Genomic DNA, 25,316 nt, shown 5'->3' with positions numbered 1-25,316 from the left:
TGCAATCCGGCTGCCATCAGGACACAATCATCCTTCAACCTTCAAAAGAACCTGTGTCACTTCCACTCAATACAGAAATCCTCTGCACGAGAAATCTCAAGAAGCAAACATTGCTATCCTCTGACATTATCAAGGCTGAACTAAACAATCAAGTGATTGATGTTACAGGCAACAATATCTGCCATCAGCATATGATGATGAGCAATCCACCAAGATACAGAGTTTGAGCTCCCAATTAATTTAGTCACCTCGCCCAACAACAAGTATACACTGCAGGGGTTCCAGGGGTTTCACTGTGAAACGCTTCTGGGATGAGTGAGTGAGTATGGTTTTACACCGCTTTCAGCAATATTCCAGCAATGTCATGGTGGGGGACACCAGGAATGAGCTTCAGACATTGTACCCATGTCGGTAATCGAACCCGGGTCTTTGGTGTGACAGGCAAACACTTGAACCACAAGGCTACCCCACCGCCCTCAGATGTATGATGCTATATATGATCATATAGGATAATTCTCTAACTGTTTGATTGTCATTCAGAAGTTGGTGAGTAAGTAAGAAAACGTACAATTTTATGGATAACTATTTCTGGTTTATTGCATATAGAGATGTTTGAATGTAGACTCTCACACCACTATCAAACTGGAGTGACAACAGCCAAGTGGGGAGAGGTATATTTGTTATTCCTACTGTACATCTGGCTTCATACAGTTATCTGTAGGCTACTTGTTATCTGTAGGCTACTTGTTATCTGTAGGCTACTTGTTATCTGTAGGCTACTTGTTATCTGTAGGCTACTTGTTATCTGTAGGCTGCTTGTAATCTTTAGGCTGCTTGTTATCTGTAGGCTACTTGTTATCTGTAGGCTACTTGTTATCTGTAGGCTACTTGTTATCTGTAGGCTACTTGTTATCTGTAGGCTGCTTGTTATCTGTAGGCTACTTGTTATCTTAGGCTGCTTGTTATCTGTAGGCTACTTGTTATCTGTAGGCTACTTGTTATCTGTAGGCTACTTGTTATCTGTAGGCTGCTTGTTATCTGTAGGCTACTTGTTATCTGTAGGCCACTTGTTATCTATCACCTGTTGTTGTCAATGTTAAACTGCTGCTTATCACAACATATCATGCATGTATACCTCTCAACACTTGGTTGTTGTCACTCCAGCTTGATAATGGTGTAAGAATACAATTGAAAATGTTGCTGTATGCAATGCTAGGGCAATAACATATCAATATCAAAACTGAATATTTTGGCAGTGTATAAACTCTGGTTATATTAATCACATATCAGAATGTCTCAAACAGAACAACATACATAACCACAAAGACTGATGCCAGCTGGGAGAAGAGAGCTGCCCTTGAATAGTGGGGATGTCATCCTGGTTATGGAGGCGTCCCGTAGCAGCTGGTTTCGTCAGTGTACACGCAAGATGCCACTTCAAATACTGGACACCTCAAATCTATTCTAAACCCCAGCTGTTGTGTGACAAACGTGTCAATCTATAATAGTCACATGGCACTCATTGCAATCATCATATATACTTTCAGTCACACTTGACACAGTTAATTTCTATTTTTTTATCAGCCAGGTGTCAGCATGCGAGTATGTTGTCATGGTGAGTGGAAGAATTCAGCTGCTTTTCTCAATCTTGTCTGAAGCTTTCGTCTTCCACTCTGTGAATCCACCCTAAAGAAGACAAGCAGATGAATGCATCCAGAGAAGTGTTTCAGCGAAGATTTCAAACATGTTAATGTCAGCAAAGAAGATTTGGGGGATTCATGTGAATTAAAAGATAACATATGTTGAATATGAGCTAAAGGATACCAGTTGTGGCAGGTGAGCTAACAGATGCCGGTTGTGGCAGGTGAGCTAACAGATACAAGTTGTGGCAGGTGAGCTAACAGATACAAGTTGTGGCAGGTGAGCTAACAGATGCCAGTTGTGGCAGGTGAACCAACAGATGCCAGTTGTGGCAGGTAAGCCAACAGATGACAGTTGTTGCAGGTGAGCTAACAGTTGTACCAGGTGAGCTAACAAATACCAGTTGTGCCAGGTGAACTAACAGTTGTGGCACTCACATGGAAGACGGCGACGTCAGTGTTGCCACACAGGTGAGCAGCGAAGGCCAGCGAGCAGGAGGACATCCCACTGTTACAGTGGGTGACTACAGGCTGTGTCAGGTCCACACCAGCATGTGCAAACACTGAAACACACACACAGCGTGCAGTATTAAATATAGGCTCTAACACATCAATACAGTTATACAGCTACAGGCTCTAACACATCAAGACAGTCATACAGCTATAGGCTCTAACACATCAAGACAGTCATACAGCTATAGGCTCTCACACATCAAGACAGTCATACAGCTATAGGCTCTAACATCAAGGCAGTCATACAGCTATAGGCTCTAACACATCAAGGCAGTCATACAGCTATAGGCTCTAACACATCAAGACAGTCATACAGCTACAGGCTCTAACACATGAAGACAGTCATACAGCTACAGGCTCTAACACATCAAGACAGCCATACAGCTACAGGCTCTAACACATCAAGGCAATCATACAACTATAGGCTCTAACACATGAAGACAGTCATACAGCTATAGGCTCTAACACATCAAGGCAGTCATACAGCTATAGGCTCTAACACATCAAGACAGTCATACAGCTACAGGCTCTAACACATCAAGACAGTCATACAGCTACAGGCTCTAACACATCAAGACAGTCATACAGCTACAGGCTCTAACACATCAAGGCAATCATACAACTATAGGCTCTAACACATGAAGACAGTCATACAGCTATAGGCTCTAATACATGAAGACAGTCACACAGCTACAGGCTCTAACACATGAAGACAGTCATACAGCTACAGGCTCTAACACATCAAGACAGTTATACAGCTATAGGCTCTAACACATGAAGACAGTCACACAGCTACAGGCTCTAACACATGAAGACAGTCATACAGCTACAGGCTCTAACACATCAAGACAGTCATACAGCTATAGGCTCTAACACATCAAGACAGTTATACAGCTACAGGCTCTAACACATCAAAACAGTCATACAGCTATAGGCTCTAACACATCAAGACAGTCATACAGCTACAGGCTCTAACACATGAAGACAGTCATACAGCTATAGGCTCTAACACATGAAGACAGTCACACAGCTACAGGCTCTAACACATGAAGGCAGTCATACAGCTACAGGCTCTAACACATCAAGACAGTCATACAGCTATAGGCTCTAACACATGAAGACAGTCATACAGCTACAGGCTCTAACACATCAAGACAGTCATACAGCTATAGGCTCTGACACATCAAGACAGTCATACAGCTACAGGCTCTAACACATGAAGACAGTCATACAGCTACAGGCTCTAACACATCAAGACAGTTATACAGCTACAGGCTCTAACACATCAAGGCAATCATACAACTATAGGCTCTAACACATGAAGACAGTCATACAGCTATAGGCTCTAACATCAAGGCAGTCATACAGCTATAGGCTCTAACACATCAAGGCAGTCATACAGCTATAGGCTCTAACACATCAAGGCAGTCATACAGCTACAGGCTCTAACACATCAAGACAGTTATACAGCTACAGGCTCTAACACATCAAGGCAATCATACAACTATAGGCTCTAACACATCAAGACAGTCATACAGCTATAGGCTCTAACATCAAGGCAGTCATACAGCTATAGGCTCTAACACATCAAGGCAGTCATACAGCTATAGGCTCTAACACATCAAGACAGTCATACAGCTACAGGCTCTAACACATCAAGACAGTCATACAGCTACAGGCTCTAACACATGAAGACAGTCACACAGCTACAGGCTCTAACACATGAAGACAGTCATACAGCTATAGGCTCTAACACATGAAGACAGTCACACAGCTACACGCTCTAACACATGAAGACAGTCACACAGCTACAGGCTCTAACACATCAAGACAGTCATACAGCTACAGGCTCTAACACATCAAGACAGTCATACAGCTATAGGCTCTAACACATCAAGGCAGTCATACAGCTATAGGCTCTAACACATCAAGACAGTCATACAGCTATAGGCTCTAACACATCAAGACAGTCATACAGCTACAGGCTCTAACACATGAAGACAGTCATACAGCTATAGGCTCTAACACATCAAGACAGTCATACAGCTATAGGCTCTAACACATCAAGGCAGTCATACAGCTACAGGCTCTAACATCAAGGCAGTCATACAGCTACAGGCTCTAACACATGAAGGCAGTTATACAGCTATAGGCTCTAACACATCAAGACAGTCACACAGCTACAGGCTCTAACACATGAAGACAGTCATACAGCTACAGGCTCTAACACATCAAGACAGTCATAAAGCTACAGGCTCTAACACATCAAGACAGTCATACAGCTATAGGCTCTAACACATCAAGACAGTCACACAGCTACTGGCTCTAACACATGAAGACAGTCATACAGCTACAGGCTCTAACACATGAAGACAGTCATACAGCTACAGGCTCTAACACATGAAGACAGTCATACAGCTACAGGCTCTAACACATCAAGGCAGTCATACAGCTATAGGCTCTAACACATCAAGGCAGTCATACAGCTATAGGCTCTACTGAATGAAGACCTCAGCTCTATTAAAGTGGCAGATGTAGCACATTTGTTTCAAGTCATTCAAAACTTACATTGTCCACTACATGCATGAGATATATCAATTTAACAGTTTACACGAGTTTCAAGAACGTACATTTCTTAACCTCCTCCACAGACTTCATCTCTTTCTTCTCTTCATCCATCAGTGACGACAGCGGGATGTTGTGAGCTCCAGGAATGTGACCTGTAACACAACCAGATCCAGCAGAACTCTATCAGTGAGTGAGTGAGTGAGTGAGTGAGTGAGGGAGGGAGGGAGGGAGGGAGGGAGGGAGGGAGGCCTGGGCATGGCAGTATGAGAAATGGTCGAAGCGGTTCGGGCACAGTGACACGTCATGACATTGTAACCACCTCTGTGGAATTCCATGTCAAAGTATCCCAAACAACCTGCTCATCATAACAGAGACTGAAAGGGTCGCGTGGTCTGGTTCTGAGGAGGATTGTGTGCCATCGTACCCCAACGGCATAGGATGTTGCTCATGATATCAATCACTGGTTGTCTGGTCCAGGATCGATTATTTACACTCCGCCATCATATAGCTGGTATATTGCTGAGTGCCGGGTTAAAAAACAAACAAACAAACAAACAAACAAACAAACAAACCTGGTCCCCCTTACATGACCTACACAAATCATTAAACGTGACCAACCATGAGATAAAAGACCTTATGGGTGAAAAAACCACAGTTTGATTTTTCAGTATATTTTAAAACTACAGCATCTTCGGAACACAAAAATGCAATTCCCATATTTATTACTGAGAAACAAGACATTACACATGGCGATCTTCATTGTTAAGTTGAGGTCAAACGTCTTTATGACGTCATAGCGCAATTGTATCCCAGCACCCATAAGGTCACTTTTCTCCCAGCGGGTCACAGATAGTGTTTTGTAACCATGGTTACCGTGCTCTGCATACTTGTCGGAACCCCTGGAGTCACACACTTGGATCTTCTGTCCTGAAAGGGCCTCACTGAACTCATCAAATGTACGGTACAAGGTGCGGGTCCATTTAGCCTCAAAGTTGCCGACCTACAACACAGCATGCCACTGCAGTAGTGAACATTACCATGCATGAGGGTGGGGTGTGTGTGTGTCTGTGTGTGTGAGCATGTGTATGCGTGTGTGTGTGTGTGTTTGTGAGTCTGTGTGTGTGTGTGTGTGTGTGTGAGCGTGTGAGCGTGTGTGTGTGTGTTTGCTCACGTTTGTGTGTGTGTTTGCTCACGTTTGTGTGTGTGTGTCTGTGTGTTTCTGCACGCGTGTTTGCGCATGTGTGTGCGTGCGTGCGTGCGTGCGTGCGTGCGTGCATGCGTCTCTGTGCCTGTGTGTGTCTGCTTGTACTAGTCTGACCTGAAGCCATCTTAATAGTGCTGGTCGGCTGAGAACCATGCTGCAGTTTAATGGATACCACACTGAGACAGTGAACTCATATCAACCAACCATTCTTGTTTTATCCCCTAATGCCGAGCACCAGGCAGGGCAACAACAAGAACCATTTTTAACTTCTTTCAATATGACGCAGTCAGGGGATCAAACAACCAACCTTCCGCTGTCCATGCATTGAGCGTAGGTTTTAAACCACTTTCAGCAGAACGCCTGTACAATCATGGTGAGAGTGACCACACATTGTACCCATGTGAGATCACATGACAGATAGCTGATAATGTAGACACTGCCAATAACAGTAAATAGTCCTGACTGACAGGGTATTCTTTCACTTTGCCTGATAACCAGTTTTATCATATAATGGGTAGGTTTCTCGGCAGGATAAAGCCAATGGATTAAAACGATATCTGTTCTGGTCATATGTGGATGGAGATGCAAATATCAAAGGTCAAGTAGGGACTACTTTCACTACAAACAAACATGGCGACACCCTTGTCATTCGGCGATCGAGTCAGAATTAACCATCAGGAATCTGGAGAAACTACTGGGAAAATTGCTATCATTATCAAAAGAACAGCCTAATATACTGAAAACTGTGTCTAACTGTGATGTAGCTAAGGCATTTTACAAGTTTGGGCAACTTGGGAGACATAAATTGTGAAACAATTTTGCGAGGGCACTAGCAGGGAATTTAGCGGGATCAGTAGCCATATCTGTGCTTGTAGACCTCTACGGCTTGGAACCTTTTCCACAAATTAAAAAAGTTGGATTCGGCCGAAATATGTTTGAATTGTTACCTTGTTTCGTTTTGACGCTCTGTGTACATCTGACTGCACTTCTTAACGTTATGACAGGTCAACATGGCTGTGACGTCTCATAGACTAGGGTTAGAGTTGCTTCCCCTTGACAAAGGGCATTTACTCTAGTGGGCAGACTGATGGATTGCCGCGGAAGGCAAGTAAAAACAATTTGTGTAGGCAATTGTTGTTTTGCGTATATGTATAAGAAACATGTTTCATTTGGAACTATATTGGCTACTGTCATTGTCCGACTGACACATCACTTATCCTGTGACATAATATATATTAATGCGCACATTCCAGGAAAACTTGCAATGTTTCGGTAATGTTTGTGAGAGAAGGAAAGTGATTTTCACCAAGGCTCACTAAATACAATGTTTATTCCTAATACAGGATATTTACCATCCCCAAACACACTCACGTGATAACCTCTATATATTTTACTTTTCCCCACCCTTTGACATTTTAGAGCAATATGTCAAAAGTCTAAGAAGTCCAACAGATTGGCCTTACTGATGTATTTTTCCCTAAAACTTAATCAAAACTTTAATGTTTTTGTCAGACCTACTTTGTTGCAGCCTAGAATCAGAATCACATGCGAACCAATCCTCAGCTCAGTGGGTTTGGGAAAATGAACTGATTCCACAGACTGACGATCTCACGGTGAAACAAACAGTGAGTTCAGCCTGTGTCGATCAGCCATGCTTCTCCTTCACTCACTCACCCGGATGTCCGGCCTGTGTCATTCAGCCATGCTTCTCCTTCACTCACTCACTCACCCAGATGTCCGGCCTGTGTCATTCAGCCATGCTTCTCCTTCACTCACTCACTCACCCAGATGTCCGGCCTGTGTCATTCAGCCATGCTCCTCCTTCACTCACTCACCCGGATGTCCGGCCTGTGTCATTCAGCCGTGCTTCTCCTTCACTCACTCACCCGGATGTCCGGCCTGTGTCATTCAGCCGTGCTTCTCCTTCACTCACTCACTCACCCGGATGTCCGGCCTGTGTCATTCAGCCATGCTTCTCCTTCACTCACTCACCCGGATGTCCGGCCTGTGTCATTCAGCCATGCTTCTCCTTCACTCACTCACTCACCCGGATGTCCTGCCTGTGTCATTCAGCCATGCTTCTCCTTTACTCACTCACTCGGATGTATGGCCTGTGTCATTCAGCCATGCTTCTCCTTCACTCACTCACTCACCCGGATGTCCTGCCTGTGTCATTCAGCCATGCTTCTCCTTCACTCACTCACTCACCCGGATGTCCGGCCTGTGTCATTCAGCCATGCTTCTCCTTCACTCACTCACCCGGATGTCCGGCCTGTGTCATTCATCCATGCTTCTCCTTCACTCACTCACCCGGATGTCCGATCTGTGTCATTCAGCCATGCTTCTCTTTCACTCACTCACCCGGATGTCCGGCCTGTGTCATTCAGCCGTGCTTCTCCTTCACTCACTCACCCGGATGTCCGGCCTGTGTCATTCAGCCATGCTTCTCTTTCACTCACTCACCCGGATGTCCGGCCTGTGTCATTCAGCCATGCTTCTCTTTCACTCACTCACCCGGATGTCCGGCCTGTTTCGATCAGCCATGCTTCTCCTTCACTCACTCACCCGGATGTCCGGCCTGGAGTCGGTGGTGGGGAAACCTAGAGACTTCCATTTCTGTAAGCCGCCATTTAAGACAGAAACCTTGGGGTGTCCACATATCTGAAACAAAGTCACCATCACAGACACTTTTAAAAGACAATCCGTTTTATCCGACACTAGTTATGGGAACAGATTAAATCTGGACTTAGATCTATTAGATCTACTCTAGATTATTTAGACCCATTAATCGACAATATCGCACTCTGACTCCAACACACCTAATTGGCAACGGTTTACCGAAATCACTTATTAATCAGGCTTGTTAATCCAACACAGTAATCAGCGTACCCCGTGGTCATCTGCCCGCGAGTACACAACGTGTTTGTATCATTATCTATCATGTAGTTGTCTGATTTTCGATGACGACCGCTGATACTACTTAATTTCGTTTATCCGACATAGTTGTTAATCAGACATAATTTTCTGCAACCAACCGTGTCAGGTTGACGGGACTTGACTGTATATCCAAAGAAGTCACTAATATATCAAAAGAGGTCCCTAATATATCCAAAGAAGTCACTAATATATCCAAAGAAGTCACTAATATATCAAAAGAGGTCACTAATATATCAAAAGAGGTCACTAATATATCAAAAGAGGTCACTAATATATCAAAATTGTAAAACACCATGTTTAGGCCTTCACTCCTCATGCAGAGAGCTGGGTTCAACCCTTAACTTGCTGACTGTGTGTCCCCATTTACTGCTGGCACAAGGAACGTCACAAACTATCGATCACACTGGAGCAGCTACCCAACACAGCTCCATACTCACAATTGTTTAGTTGCCATGGAAACAAAATGAAACTTTTGAAGATAACTGAAGACCAAATGACCTCATCCATCATGTATTTAATGTGTGGACTGGTTGTCTTGCTGCTATATGGAAATAAGATCTTACAGCCACTTCGATCAAAAGTAGGGAACAGCATGTCTGCATGTCTATCGGTGTCTATCGGTGAAAGAATACAATAAATGCATCGGTTCAGTTCCTATGACCTTGACCTCACCTGGAACGTCCACCACGCGCGGCCTGAGATGAAGAAGCTGCAGTGGTCGGTGTTGCTGTAGATGACGACATGGGAGGTGTTGCTGATGCCAGCGTCCCTAGCTGCCTTCTGGAAGACGTCCAAGGTGGGGATATTTCGAGGATGCAGATCAGTGTGGACGGCCAAGTCCAACACATTGAAGAACACAGATCCTGGAATGTGTTCCCTGAGGGAGTGAGTGAGAGTGAGTGAGTGAGTTAATATTTAATACCACATGGGCTGAAATATTTATATAGACAGCTAAGAATGCTTGAAAAATTGATACATCGAAAGTGTGGGTAGCCAAAAAATTTCATAACTATAGGGGGAGAGGGGTATGATTGGTTTGTTTGTTGTTTAACACTGCACTCAGCAATATTCCAGCTATATGACGGTGGCCTGTGAATAATCAAGTCCGGACCAGACAGTCCAGTGATTGACATCATGAGCACCGATCCACGCAATTGGGATACGATGACATGTATCAACCAAGTCAGCGAGTCTGACCACCCGGTCCTGTTAGTCGCCTCTTCGGTTGCTGAAGGCCTATTCTTCATGAAAAAATGTTACATGAAATGGGGGAGTCAGCAAAATATGATACAGTCCGAAGACCAATCCCACCCTCCTACCCCCGATAACAACGACCAATCCCTCAGGCAGGCAACTTTCCACAAGCCTTAGATTGCTCGGCCCCCTGTCATAAAGTATTGATTGTAAACACGGTTTTTGAGAACAACTGCAATATTTCAGCTTGTTGAACTACCAGCCGTACCATAAATCATGATACATAGTGATTATCAGCTGAGTGTTTTTACATCATAAACATTATATGGCAGCGAATAAAAACTTTATTATGCAAGCATTTGATATAATACAAAAATTTTCCTTATCAATGATTATGATGATAAATATGATACAGAAACACACAAATGTAATACTTATTTATCACAGAATGTCATTATTCAAATGCTCAATGCTTAGGACATGTTTTCATTCATCAAAGTAACTTTACAAACCCTGTAGGAATACACTTCAGGACTGATTGAGTAGGAATACACTTCAGGACTGATTGAGTAGAAATACACTTCAGGACTGATTGAGTAGGAATACACTTCAGGACTGATTGAGTAGGAATACACTTCAAGACTGATTGAGTAGGAATACACTTCAGGACTGATTGAGTAGGAATACACTTCAGGACTGATTGAGTACGAATACACTTCAAGACTGATTGAGTAGGAATACACTTCAGGACTGATTGAGTAGGAATACACTTCAGGACTGATTGAGTAGGAATACACTTCAGGACTGATTGAGTAGGAATACACTTCAGGACTGATTGAGTACGAATACACTTCAGGACTGATTGAGTAGGAATACACTTCAGGACTGATTGAGTAGGAATACACTTCAGGACTGATTGAGTAGGAATACACTTCAGGACTGATTGAGTAGGAATACACTTCAGGACTGATTGAGTAGGAATACACTTCAGGACTGATTGAGTAGGAATACACTTCAGGACTGATTGAGTAGGAATACACTTCAGGACTGATTGAGTAGAAATACACTTCAGGACTGATTGAGTAGGAATACACTTCAGGACTGATTGAGTAGGAATACACTTCAAGACTGATTGAGTAGGAATACACTTCAGGACTGATTGAGTAGGAATACACTTCAGGACTGATTGAGTACGAATACACTTCAAGACTGATTGAGTAGGAATACACTTCAGGACTGATTGAGTAGGAATACACTTCAGGACTGATTGAGTAGGAATACACTTCAGGACTGATTGAGTAGGAATACACTTCAGGACTGATTGAGTACGAATACACTTCAGGACTGATTGAGTAGGAATACACTTCAGGACTGATTGAGTAGGAATACACTTCAGGACTGATTGAGTAGGAATACACTTCAGGACTGATTGAGTAGGAATACACTTCAGGACTGATTGAGTAGGAATACACTTCAGGACTGATTGAGTACGAATACACTTCAGGACTGATTGAGTAGGAATACACTTCAGGACTGATTGAGTAGGAATACACTTCAGGACTGATTGAGTAGGAATACACTTCAGGACTGATTGAGTAGAAATACACTTCAGGACTGATTGAGTAGAAATACACTTCAGGACTGATTGAGTACGAATACACTTCAAGACTGATTGGGATACACTTCAGGACTGATTGAGTAGGAATACACTTCAGGACTGATTGAGTAGGAATACACTTCAGGACTGATTGAGTAGGAATACACTTCAGGACTGATTGAGTAGGAATACACTTCAGGACTGATTGAGTAGAAATACACTTCAGGACTGATTGAGTAGAAATACACTTCAGGACTGATTGAGTACGAATACACTTCAAGACTGATTGGGATACACTTCAGGACTGATTGAGTAGGAATACACTTCAGGACTGATTGAGTAGGAATACACTTCAGGACTGATTGAGTAGGAATACACTTCAGGACTGATTGAGTAGAAATACACTTCAGGACTGTTGAGTAGGAATACACTTCAGGACTGATTGAGTAGGAATACACTTCAGGACTGATTGAGTAGGAATACACTTCAGGACTGATTGAGTAGGAAAACACTTCAAGACTGATTGGGATACACTTCAGGACTGATTGAGTAGGAATACACTTCAGGACTGATTGAGTAGAAATACACTTCAGGACTGTTGAGTAGGAATACACTTCAGGACTGATTGAGTAGGAATACACTTCAGGACTGATTGAGTAGGAATACACTTCAGGACTGATTGAGTAGGAAAACACTTCAAGACTGATTGGGATACACTTCAGGACTGATTGAGTAGGAATACACTTCAGGACTGATTGAGTAGGAATACACTTCAGGACTGATTGAGTAGGAATACACTTCAGGACTGATTGAGTAGGAATACACTTCAGGACTGATTGAGTAGGAATACACTTCAGGACTGATTGAGTAGGAATACACTTCAGGACTGATTGAGTAGGAATACACTTCAAGACTGATTGGGATACACTTCAGGACTGATTGAGTAGGAATACACTTCAGGACTGATTGAGTAGGAATACACTTCAGGACTAATTGAGTAGGAATGCACTTCAGGACTGATTGAGTAGAAATACACTTCAGGACTGATTGAGTAGGAATACACTTCAGGACTAATTGAGTAGGAATGCACTTCAGGACTGATTGAGTAGGAATACACTTCAGGACTGATTGAGTACGAATACACTTCAAGACTGATTGGGATACACTTCAGGACTGATTGAGTAGGAATACACTTCAGGACTGATTGAGTAGGAATACACTTCAGGACTGATTGAGTAGGAATACACTTCAGGACTGATTGAGTAGAAATACACTTCAGGACTGATTGAGTACGAATACACTTCAAGACTGATTGGGATACACTTCAGGACTGATTGAGTAGGAATACACTTCAGGACTGATTGAGTACGAATACACTTCAAGACTGATTGGGATACACTTCAGGACTGATTGAGTAGGAATACACTTCAGGACTGATTGAGTAGGAATACACTTCAGGACTGATTGAGTAGGAATACACTTCAGGACTGATTGAGTAGAAATACACTTCAGGACTGATTGAGTACGAATACACTTCAAGACTGATTGGGATACACTTCAGGACTGATTGAGTAGGAATACACTTCAGGACTGATTGAGTACGAATACACTTCAAGACTGATTGGGATACACTTCAGGACTAATTGAGTAGGAATACACTCCAGGACTGATTGAGTAGGATACGCTTCAGGACTGATTGAGTAGGAATACACTTCAGGACTGATTGAGTAGGAATACACTTCAGGACTGATTGAGTAGGAATACACTTCAGGACTGATTGAGTAGAAATACACTTCAGGACTGATTGAGTAGGAATACACTTCAGGACTGATTGAGTAGGAATACACTTCAGGACTGATTGAGTAGAAATACACTTCAGGACTGATTGAGTACGAATACACTTCAAGACTGATTGGGATACACTTCAGGACTGATTGAGTAGGAATACACTTCAGGACTGATTGAGTAGAAATACACTTCAGGACTGATTGAGTAGAAATACACTTCAGGACTGATTGAGTAGGAATACACTTCAGGACTGATTGAGTAGGAATACACTTCAGGACTGATTGAGTAGGAATACACTTCAGGACTGATTGAGTACGAATACACTTCAAGACTGATTGGGATACACTTCAGGACTGATTGAGTAGGAATACACTTCAGGACTGATTGAGTAGAAATACACTTCAGGACTGATTGAGTAGGAATACACTTCAGGACTGATTGAGTAGGAATACACTTCAGGACTAATTGAGTAGGAATGCACTTCAGGACTGATTGAGTAGAAATACACTTCAGGACTGATTGAGTAGGAATACACTTCAGGACTAATTGAGTAGAAATACACTTCAGGACTGATTGAGTAGAAATACACTTCAGGACTGATTGAGTAGGAATACACTTCAGGACTGATTGAGTAGGAATACACTTCAGGACTGATTGAGTACGAATACACTTCAAGACTGATTGGGATACACTTCAGGACTGATTGAGTAGGAATACACTTCAGGACTGATTGAGTAGGAATACACTTCAGGACTGATTGAGTAGAAATACACTTCAGGACTGATTGAGTAGGAATACACTTCAGGACTGATTGAGTAGGAATACACTTCAGGACTGATTGAGTACGAATACACTTCAGGACTGATTGAGTAGGAATACACTTCAGGACTGATTGAGTACGAATACACTTCAAGACTGATTGAGTAGGAATACACTTCAGGACTGATTGAGTAGAAATACACTTCAGGACTGATTGAGTAGAAATACACTTCAGGACTGATTGAGTAGGAATACACTTCAGGACTGATTGAGTAGGAATACACTTCAGGACTGATTGAGTACGAATACACTTCAAGACTGATTGGGATACACTTCAGGACTGATTGAGTAGGAATACACTTCAGGACTGATTGAGTAGGAATACACTTCAGGACTGATTGAGTAGAAATACACTTCAGGACTGATTGAGTAGGAATACACTTCAGGACTGATTGAGTAGGAATACACTTCAGGACTGATTGAGTACGAATACACTTCAGGACTGATTGAGTAGGAATACACTTCAGGACTGATTGAGTACGAATACACTTCAGGACTGATTGAGTAGGAATACACTTCAGGACTGATTGAGTAGAAATACACTTCAGGACTGATTGAGTAGGAATACACTTCAGGACTGATTGAGTAGGAATACACTTCAGGACTGATTGAGTACGAATACACTTCAGGACTGATTGAGTAGGAATACACTTCAGGACTGATTGAGTACGAATACACTTCAAGACTGATTGGGATACACTTCAGGACTGATTGAGTAGGAATACACTTCAGGACTGATTGAGTAGGAATACACTTCAGGACTGATTGAGTAGGAATACACTTCAGGACTGATTGAGTAGGAATACACTTCAGGACTATTGAGTAGGAATACACTTCAGGACTGATTGAGTAGGAATACACTTCAGGACTAATTGAGTAGGAATGCACTTCAGGACTGATTGAGTAGGAATACACTTCAGGACTGATTGAGTAGGAATACACTTCAAGACTGATTGAGTAGGAATACACTTCAGGACTGATTGAGTAGGAATACACTTCAGGACTGATTGAGTAGGAATACACTTCAGGACTAATTGAGTAGAAATACACTTCAGGACTGATTGAGTAGGAATACACTTCAGGACTGATTGAGTAGAAATACACTTCAGGACTGATTGAGTAGGAATACACTTCAGGACTGATTGAGTAGGAATACACTTCAGGACTGATTGAGTACGAATACACTTCAAGACTGAGTAGGATACGCTTCAGGACTAGTTGAGTAGAAATACACTCCAGGACTGATTGAGTAGGAATACACTTCAGGACTAATTGAGTAGGAATGCACTTCAGGACTGATTGAGTAGGAATACACTCCAGGACTGATTGAGTAGGATACGCTTCAGGACTAGTTGAGTAGAAATACACTTCAGGACTGATTGAGTAGGAATACACTTCAGGACTGATTGAGTAGGAATACACTTCAGGACTGATTGAGTAGGAATACACTTCAGGACTGATTGAGTAGGAATACACTTCAGGACTGATTGAGTAGGAAAACACTCCAGGACTGATTGAGTAGGAATACACTTCAGGACTGATTGAGTAGAAATACACTTCAGGACTGATTGAGTAGGAATACACATCAGGACTGATTGAGTAGGAATACATTTCAGGACTGATTGAGTAGGAATACACTTCAGGACTGATTGCGTAGGAATACACTTCAGGACTTATTGCGTAGGAATACACTTCAGGACTGATTGATCATTCTGGGCCAAATGATTTACAGCCATTAAAAGTGGTTCCTGTTCAGTGATCTCATTTGCATATTTATCATATCGCGATACCAAGTATATCCGATTGGTTTATAGCAGTAATAACACATCCATAATATAATAAAAACTGTTCCCCTAGAAGAGGTCAATTTGCGAAATCAAGGACCCGAGGACCCGCGTCCTGAGGTGGTCTGAGTGGACCAAGGCTGCAGGCTGAGGACTGGTCAGATCACTGAATGGGTAGTGTCTGAAGGTGCATGTTTTGGCACATCAACCTCGTCAAGAGTAAACAGTCGGTTTTTTATACTGAAATTCACCTTAAAGTTTATGAAGCTTTTAAATCATCCTCTGTTTCCTTCCAGTAGCTCAGCTTCAAACCAAATGTTCGTACCAGACACCATCTTGTTTCCCAGTCAATATTCATCACTACTGAATATTCAGGTCAATTCTGATCATGTGACGAGTTAATATTTGAAGTCACATGACTTAGGGGTCTACATTGAAATGCATTGTTTCATGACACGGTACGGATTAACCAATAGAATTGCAAGATTCTTAATAGACGTATAATAAGATAAAATAATGACTCCATCTTACTTGAGGTAATCCTTGTGGCAATCCTTGTTGCTGGACCACGACACGTCTAGGATCACGAGATCATTGGGTTGTCTCCCTTCAATCTGACTCTTCAGCCAGTCACATGACACAAGGTTGTCACTCATGCTGTACCAAACATTTGTTTAACATTGTTAGCACATGGGTTCTCAACCATGCACAGTCTGATAACATTGTTAGCATATGGACTCTCAACAATACATTATTCTCCGGTCTGATAACAGTTTTATCAAATGGCATCTCAACCATATATTATTCACCAGTCTGATAACATTGTTAGTATATCGGTTCTCAACCATACACAGTCTGATATCATGGTTATCATATGGGATCTCAACCATACATTATTCACAAGTCTGATAATATTGTTAGTATATCGGTTTACGAATGGAATGACAGTAAAATCATATATGTGACTTTGATAGAATCCAATAAGGTGCAGGCGACACTGAGAATCTCACAATAAACACTTATCTCGACCTGGCAGTCAACTTAAGAGTTGAAAACTTCATACACTACTGCTTTACTCTCAACTCTACCTCCATGAAACTATACCTACCTGTATACAGGTGTGCTTTACAATAGTAAGATAGACCTGAGACCAGGACACTGCAAGCTACAACTGTCGAGGTGTGTCAGAGTCTAGCCTTGCATGTGAACTTCAGTTACAGTCATATAGGCATTGTAAATCTCCCCAGCCATTCAAGTGTGTTAATGTGTGTTGACAGCAGTGACACAATTACAGTTACCTCCCTTGATATACCAGGGGAGGTAATTTGTATTCCTCTTTCTTCTCTGGTATGATGTGATGAGCAGAAGACTTAAGTTCAAATACGTCGATCATATTATTTATGATTTTAAAATTTAATATTTTTGGTTTGTTTGTTTGTTGTTTAACGCCACACTCGGCAATATTCCAGCTATTTGACGAAGGTCTGTAAATAATAGAATCAGCGAGCCTGACCACCCGATCCTGTTAGTCACCTCTTATGACAAACATAGTCGTCTTTCACAGCAAGCATGGGTTGCTGAAGATCTATAGAACATTTTTCTAAATCAAAATGTTTAAAACTAAGCAAGACCATTGTACTAAGGTTAAAAAGACTGAAAAACAATATGAAGCAACAGATAAAATATAGTAATTCATTTTGTACCACCAAATAAAACATGAAAAGAAAGCAGTAATGAATTTAAAATATTTCTATTTTTTCCATTCTCATGGTTAAGAAGTATCAGTTAGTATATTTCATTATCTAAAAAAATGGACAAAACATAAACAAAAACATGTTTAAAACTGATTTTTGACTTCGTAGCAATCCAATAATACTGCAGATTGATCCTTGTTACCTTGGTAACCATAGGCCAGTTTCACAACTGTCTTCATGCTTTGATGTAGTGAGTGAGTGAGTGAGTGAGTAGGTGAGTGGGTGGGTGAGTTGTTAAGTGAATGGGTGGGTGAGTGAGTGAGTGAGTGAGTGAGTGAGTGAGTGAGTGAGTGAGTGAGTGAGTGAGCTGGGTTTAACACCGGTTTGAATTGTACACCCATTATTATCATGAGAATCCATTATATATGAATATTTACTTTTCATGAAGAATATATTTAAATATAGTTAGTTTTCATGAAATGTATATTCATACCTTTTTAATATATTATGTTGCTTGTGTAGAGATTTCTAGTGATTATTACTGACCAATGGTGACTGTATGTAAGCCCTGGTAAACTCACAGCCAAGTAAAGGCTGATGTTATGTAATTGTAGCTTGGCTATTTCTCTTCAAGCTGGAGGAAGACTAAGTGGTCAGTTCCCAGGTAGAGATCAGGTGTAAACTGATGTGCCATGTCGGGGAGATTTGAAACTTTGATTGTGTATGCCATGTCGGCAATGTGGGAACTATGGAGAATAACGGATTATATGAAACATCCACTGGATCTTGTTGGGACATGAAGGAATATTACACCATAAAGTAAAGTTTTTATTGTGATGATTGCTACTTGACATTGCTGTTTGTGTATAATATGAAGCTTGATTAGACTGCCAATATTAGATTGTTTTTAAATTGTTGTGTGATCTCTCCTTGTTATGTATGGAAACTGTATAGCGGATCCACTCATCACATTATCACACAGCATCTCAGCCTGAAACAAGCAAAGCCCGAAGTGATGCAGGTCTCAGACGTTTACCACTTCGGGTATGTTGCTGACAAACCTAGAAACATAACTGGGGCAAATTTGGATTCGAACCAACAATCATAGGTTTCTGGCGTGCCCAAGGGACGCAACTGTGCACAGCGAATTGCGGCGCCTTAGATGACAGGACCACCCATGCCAGCTTGATGTAAATTTATAACAGGTTTGGTCAAGTTTGTGAAATAGGAGAGGTGTATATACCAAAGATGTATCTATGACCACATCAATGGTGTGAGTAGAACGTCGGCCTGGAGAGTGGTAGGTCAGTATGACCACATCGATGGTGTGAGTAGAACGTCTGCCTGGAGAGTGGTAGGTCAGTATGACCACATCAATGGTGTGAGTAGAACGTCGGCCTGGAGAGTGGTAGGTCAGTATGACCACATCAATGGTGTAAGTAGAACGTCTGCCTGGAGAGTGGTAGGTCAGTATGACCACATCAATGGTGTGAGTAGAACGTCTGCCTGGAACATGGTAGGTCAGTATGACCACATCAATGGTGTGAGTAGAACGTCGGCCTGGAGAGTGGTAGGTCAGTATGACCACATCGATGGTGTGAGTAGAACGTCGGCCTGGAGAGTGGTAGGTCAGTATGACCACATCAATGGTGTGAGTAGAACGTCTGCCTGGAACGTGGTAGGTCAGTATGACCACATCGATGGTGTTAATAGAACATCTGCCTGGAGAGTGGTAGGTCCATGTCATGTCATGTCATGATGTCATGTCTGAGTGAGGTTTCCATGTCATGATGTCATGTCTGAGTGAGGTATACATGTCACTGTCATGTCTGAGTGAGGTATCCATGTCATGATGTCATGTCTGAGTGAGGTATCCATGTGACAATGTCATTTCTGTCTGAGGTATCCATGTGACAATGTCATGTCTGTCTGAGGTATCCATGTGACAATGTCATGTCTGAGTGAGGTATCCATGTCACTGTCATGTCTGAGTGAGGTATCCATGCCACTATGTCACATCTGTCTGAGTGAGGTATCCATGTGACAATGTCATGTCTAAGTGAGGTATCCATGTCATGATGTCACATTGTCTCAGTGAGGTATCCATGTCACTGTCATGTCTGAGTGAGGTATCCATGTCATGTCTGAGTGAGGTATCCATGTCAGTATGTCATGTTTGTCTGAGGTATCCATGCAACTATGTCATGTTTGTCTGAAGTATCCATGTCACTGTCATGTCTGTCTGGGGTATCCATGTCACTGTCATGTCTGAGTGAGGTGTCCATGTCACAATGTCATGTCTGTCTGAGGTATCCATGTCACTGTCATGTCTGTCTGTGGTATCCATGTCACTGTCATGTCTGAGTGAGGTATCCATGTCAGTATGTCATGTCTGTCTGAGGTATCTATGTCACAATGTCATGTCTGTCTGAGGTATCCATGTCACTGTCATGTCTATCTGAGGTATCCATGTCACAATGTCATGTCTGTCTGAGGTATCCATGTCACAATGTCATGTCTGTCTGGGGTATCCATGTCACTGTCATGTCTATCTGAGGTATCCATGTCACAATGTCATGTCTGTCTGAGGTATCCATGTCACAATGTCATGTCTGTCTGGGGTATCCATGTCACAATGTCATGTCTGAGTGAGGTATCCATGTCACAATGTCATGTCTATCTGAGGTATCCATGTCACAATGTCATGTCTGTCTGAGGTATCCATGTCACTGTCATGTCTGTCTGGGGTATCCATGTCACTGTCATGTCTGAGTGAGGTGTCTACGTCACTATGTCATGTCTGAGTGAGGTATCGATGTCACTATGTCATGTCTTAGTGAGGTACCCATGTCACTATGTCTGAGTGAGGTATCGATGTCACTATGTCATGTCTGAGGGGGGTGTCCATGTCACAATGTCATGTCTGAGTGAGATATCGATGTCACTATGTCATGTCTGAGGGGGGTGTCCATGTCACTATGTCATGTCTGTCTGAGGTATCCATGTCACAATGTCATGTCTGAGTGAGGTATCCATGTCACAATGTCATGTCTGAGTGAGATATCGATGTCACTATGTCATGTCTTAGTGAGGTACCCATGTCACTATGTCTGAGTGAGGTATCGATGTCACTATGTCATGTCTGAGGGGGGTGTCCATGTCACTATGTCATGTCTGTCTGAGGTATCTATGTCACTATGTCATGTCTGTCTGAGGTATCCATGTGACAATGTCATGTCCGAGTGAGGTATCCATGTGACAATGTCATGTCTGAGTGAGGCATCCATGTCACTGTCATATCTGAGTGAGGTATCCATGTCACAATGTCATGTGACTGACTGACTGACTGACTGACTGACTGACTGACTGACTTACTTTCAGCAAGAGACAGACACATCTGCTGAGATCGTGGAACCAAACAAAAGATATGATTAATGGGGTAAATTAAAGTCTTTTTCTTTGAGTTTTGTTTGGTCAGATTTTTCATAGATCTTTTTGGATGGCAACAGATGTACCCAACAGCCTCCCCTGGTAGTTTCTGCCAGCTATATAGCTTGGTATTTTCAATTTAAATGAAGCGTCAGTGTCATATAGACCTTGGTTTTGAACACAAGGATACACCACATACAATGTTTTGTATGGAACAAAGTAGGACGTGATCATCATGAGAAGGATACATGCCAGAGCTGTTCTTTCTCAGACTGGCCATTTCAGAGATCTTTACACAACCAAAACTACATTTGGAGATAGTCTAAGAGCATTCTATAACATTTTCAGGTCAGCACTGGCCATAAATACCTTCATCAACATAGCTACCATGATCATATTGAAAATCAGATTTGAACCTCTTCAACAAATTCAAGATTAATCATTGGTGGGAACAAGTATGTGACGTTTACAATGTGTTGCTGTTTACAATGTGATGATGTTTACAATGACGTTCACAATGTGATGATGTTTACGATGTGATGATCTTTACAATGCGATGATGTTTCCAATGCGATGATGTTTCCAATGTGTTGATGTTTACAATGCGATGATCTTTACAATGCGATGATGTTTCCAATGCGATGATGTTTACAATGTGATGATGTTTACAATGACGTTTACAATGTGATGATGTTGACAATGTGTTGATGTTTCTAATGTGATGATCTTTACAATGACGTTTACAATGTGATGATGTTTACAATGATGTTTAAAATGTGATGATGTTTACCAGAACATTTACAATGTGATGATGTTTACAATGTGATGATCTTTACAATGCGATGATGTTTCCAATGTGATGATGTTTCCAATGTGTTGATGTTTACAATGCGATGATGTTTACAATGACGTTTACAATGTGATGATGTTTACAATGTGATGATCTTTACAATGCGATGATGTTTCCAATGTGATGATGTTTCCAATGCGATGATGTTTCCAATGTGTTGATGTTTACAATGCAATGATGTTTACAATGACGTTTACAATGTGATGATGTTGACAATGTGTTGATGTTTACAATGTGATGATCTTTACAATGATGTTTACAATGTGATGATGTTTACAATGTTTACAATGTGATGTTTACAATGATGTTTACAATGTGTTGATGTTTACAATCATGTTTCCAATGCGATATTTACAATGTTTACAATGTGATGATGATTACAATAATGTTTCCAATGTGATGATGTTTACAATGACGTTTACAATGTGATGATGTTTACAATGACGTTTACAATGTGATGATGTTAACAATGATGTTTACAATGTGATGATGTTTACAATGTTTACAATGTGTTGATGTTTACAATGATGTTTCCAATGCGATGATATTTACAATGAGGTTTACAATGTGATGATGTTTACAATAATGTTTCCAATGTGATGATGTTTACAATGATGTTTCCAATGCGATGATATTTACAATGAGGTTTACAATGTGATGATGTTTACAATAATGTTTCCAATGTGATGATGTTTACAATGACGTTTACAATGTGATGATGTTTACAATGACGTTTACAATGTGATGATGTTTACAATGACGTTTACAATGTGATGATGTTAACAATGATGTTTACAATGCAATGATGTTTACAATGACGTTTACAATGCGATGATCTTTGCAATGCGATGATGTTTACAATGTGATGATGTTTCCAATGTGCTGATGTTTACAATGTGTTGATGTTTCCAATGTGATGATGTTTCCAATGTGCTGATGTTTCCAATGTGATGATGTTTACAATGTGCCGATGTTTACAATGTGATGTTTAAATTTGATGATGTTTACAATGTGTTGATGTTTCCAATGTGATGATGTTTCCAATGTGATGATGTTTCCAATGTGATGTTTACAATGTGTTGATGTTTCCAATGTGATGCTGTTTACAATTCGATGTTTCCAATGTGATGATGTTGACAATTTGATGTTTCCAATGCGATGCTGTTTACAATGTGATGATGTTTACAATGTGATGATAATGACAATTTGATGTTTACAATGTGATGATGTTGACAATTCGATGTTTAAAATGTGATGTTTAAAATGTGATGATGTTTACAATGTGTTGATGTTTACAATGTGATGTTCACAATGCGATGCTGTTTACAATGTGTTGATGTTTACAAGTGATGTTGTTTACATTGCGATGCTGTTTACAATGTGTTGATCTTTACAATGTGATGATGTTGACAATTCGATGTTTACAATGTGATGTTTACAATGTGAAGAAGTTTACAATGTGCTGATGTTTACAATGAGCTGATGTTTCCAATGTGATGTTTACAATGTGATGATGTTTACAATGATGTTTACAATGTGATGATGTTTACAATGACGTTTACAATGTGATGATGTTTACAATGACGTTTACAATGTGATGATGTTTACAATGACGTTTACAATGCGATCTTTGCAATGCGATGATGTTTACAATGTGAAGATGTTTACAATGTGAAGATGTTTACAAGTTGATGATGTTTACAATGTTTTGATGTTTCCAATGTGATGATGTTTCCAATGTTCTGATGTTTCCAATATGATGATGTTTACAATGTGCCGATGTTTACAATGTGATGATGTTTAAATTTGATGATGTTTACAATGTGTTGATGTTTCCAATGTGATGATGTTTCCAATATGATGATGTTTCCAATGTGATGTTTACAATGTGTTGATGTTTACAATGTGATGTTGTCTACAATTTGATGTTTCCAATGCGATGATGTTTACAATGTGATGATGTTGACAATTTGATGTTTCCAATGCGATGCTGTTTACAATGTGATGATGTTTACAATGTGATGATAATGACAATTCGATGTTTACAATGTGATGAGGTTGACAATTCGATGTTTACAATGTGATGTTCTTCACAATGCGATGCTGTTTACAATGTGTTGATGTTTACAATGTGATGATGTTGACAATTCGATGTTAACAATGTGATGTTTACAATGTGAAGATGTTTACAATGTGCTGATGTTTACAATGAGCTGATGTTTTCAATGTGATGTTTACAATGTGATGATGTTGACAATTCGATGTTTAAAATTGTGATGTTTAAAATGTGATGATGTTTACAATGTGTTGATGTTTACAATGTGAAGATGTTTACAATGTGATGATGTTTACAATGAGCTGATGTTTCCAATGTGATGTTTCTAATGTGATGATGTTTCTAATGTGATGATGTTGAAAATGTGATGTTTACAATGTGAAGATGTTTACAATGTGAAGATGTTTACAATGTGATGATGTTTACAATGTGATGATGTTAACAATGAGCTGATGTTTCCAATGTGATGATGTTGACAATGTGATGTTTACAATGTGATGGTGTTTACAATATGATGATGTTAACAATGTGATGTTCACAATGTGATGTTTACAACATGATGATGTTTCCAATGTGATGTTCACAATGTGATGTTTACAATATGATGTTTAAAATGTGATGATGTTTACAATGTGACGATGTTTACAATGTGATGTCTACAATGTGATGATGTTTACAATGTGATGTTCACAATGTGATGATGTTTACAATATGATGAGGTTTATAATGTGACGTTCACAATGTGATGATGTTTACAATGTGATGTTCAAAATATGATGATGTTTACAATATGATGACGTTTACAATGTTATGTTTACAATGTGATGTTGTTTACAATGTGATGTTTACAATGTGATGATGTTTACAATGTGATGTCTCCAATGTGATGTTTACAATATGATGTTTATAATGTGATGTTCACAATGTGATTATGTTTGCAATGTGATGTTGTTTAAAATGTGATGTTCACAATGTGATGATGTTTACAATGTGATGTTTACAATGTGATGTTGTTTACAATGTGATGTTTACAATGTTATGATGTTTACAATGTGATGTCGCCAATGTGAAGATGTTTACAATGTGATGATGTTTACAATGTGATGTTTACAATGTGAAGATGTTTACAATGTGATGATGTTTACAATGAGCTGATGTTTCCAATGTGATGATGTTGACAATGTGATGTCTACAATGTGATGATGTTTACAATGTGATGTTCACAATGTGATGATGTTTACAA

General features: G+C 40.6%; 1 protein-coding gene across 1 annotated transcript; it reads right to left on the bottom strand.

Moving 5' to 3' along the window:
- Positions 1-1,247: 1,247 nt before the first annotated feature.
- LOC139472298 (thiosulfate sulfurtransferase-like) lies at positions 1,248-17,328 on the bottom strand. The gene is made up of 8 exons (XM_071254736.1): positions 17,153-17,328; positions 16,576-16,701; positions 9,535-9,739; positions 8,491-8,586; positions 5,595-5,721; positions 4,784-4,873; positions 2,079-2,203; positions 1,248-1,686 (listed from the first exon to the last, which is right to left on the bottom strand). Exons 2-8 carry the CDS (start codon positions 16,698-16,700, stop codon positions 1,630-1,632), a joined length of 825 nt encoding a protein of 274 aa, XP_071110837.1. The 5' UTR covers position 16,701; positions 17,153-17,328; the 3' UTR covers positions 1,248-1,629.
- Between the last annotated feature and the right edge of the window lie 7,988 nt (positions 17,329-25,316).

Source organism: Haliotis cracherodii, unplaced genomic scaffold, assembly GCF_022045235.1.
Source record: "Haliotis cracherodii isolate W230 unplaced genomic scaffold, xgHalCrac1.p SCAF_24, whole genome shotgun sequence".
Taxonomy (NCBI): domain Eukaryota; kingdom Metazoa; phylum Mollusca; class Gastropoda; order Lepetellida; family Haliotidae; genus Haliotis; species Haliotis cracherodii.
The sequence above is the reverse complement of the archived record's forward strand: the minus strand, read 5'-3'. Positions and strand labels throughout refer to the sequence as shown.

Coding starts and splice junctions, on each gene's coding strand:
- LOC139472298 (XM_071254736.1), bottom strand. CDS start 16,700: ATGAGTGACAACCTTGTGTCATGTGACTGGCTGAAGAGTCAGATTGAA. Junction 5,722..8,490: donor ACTCCAGGCCGGACATCCGG/GTGAGTGAGTGA, acceptor GCTGTGTTGTAG/GTCGGCAACTTTGAGGCTAA. Junction 1,687..2,078: donor CTGACGTCGCCGTCTTCCAT/GTGAGTGCCACA, acceptor TGTCTTCTTTAG/GGTGGATTCACAGAGTGGAA.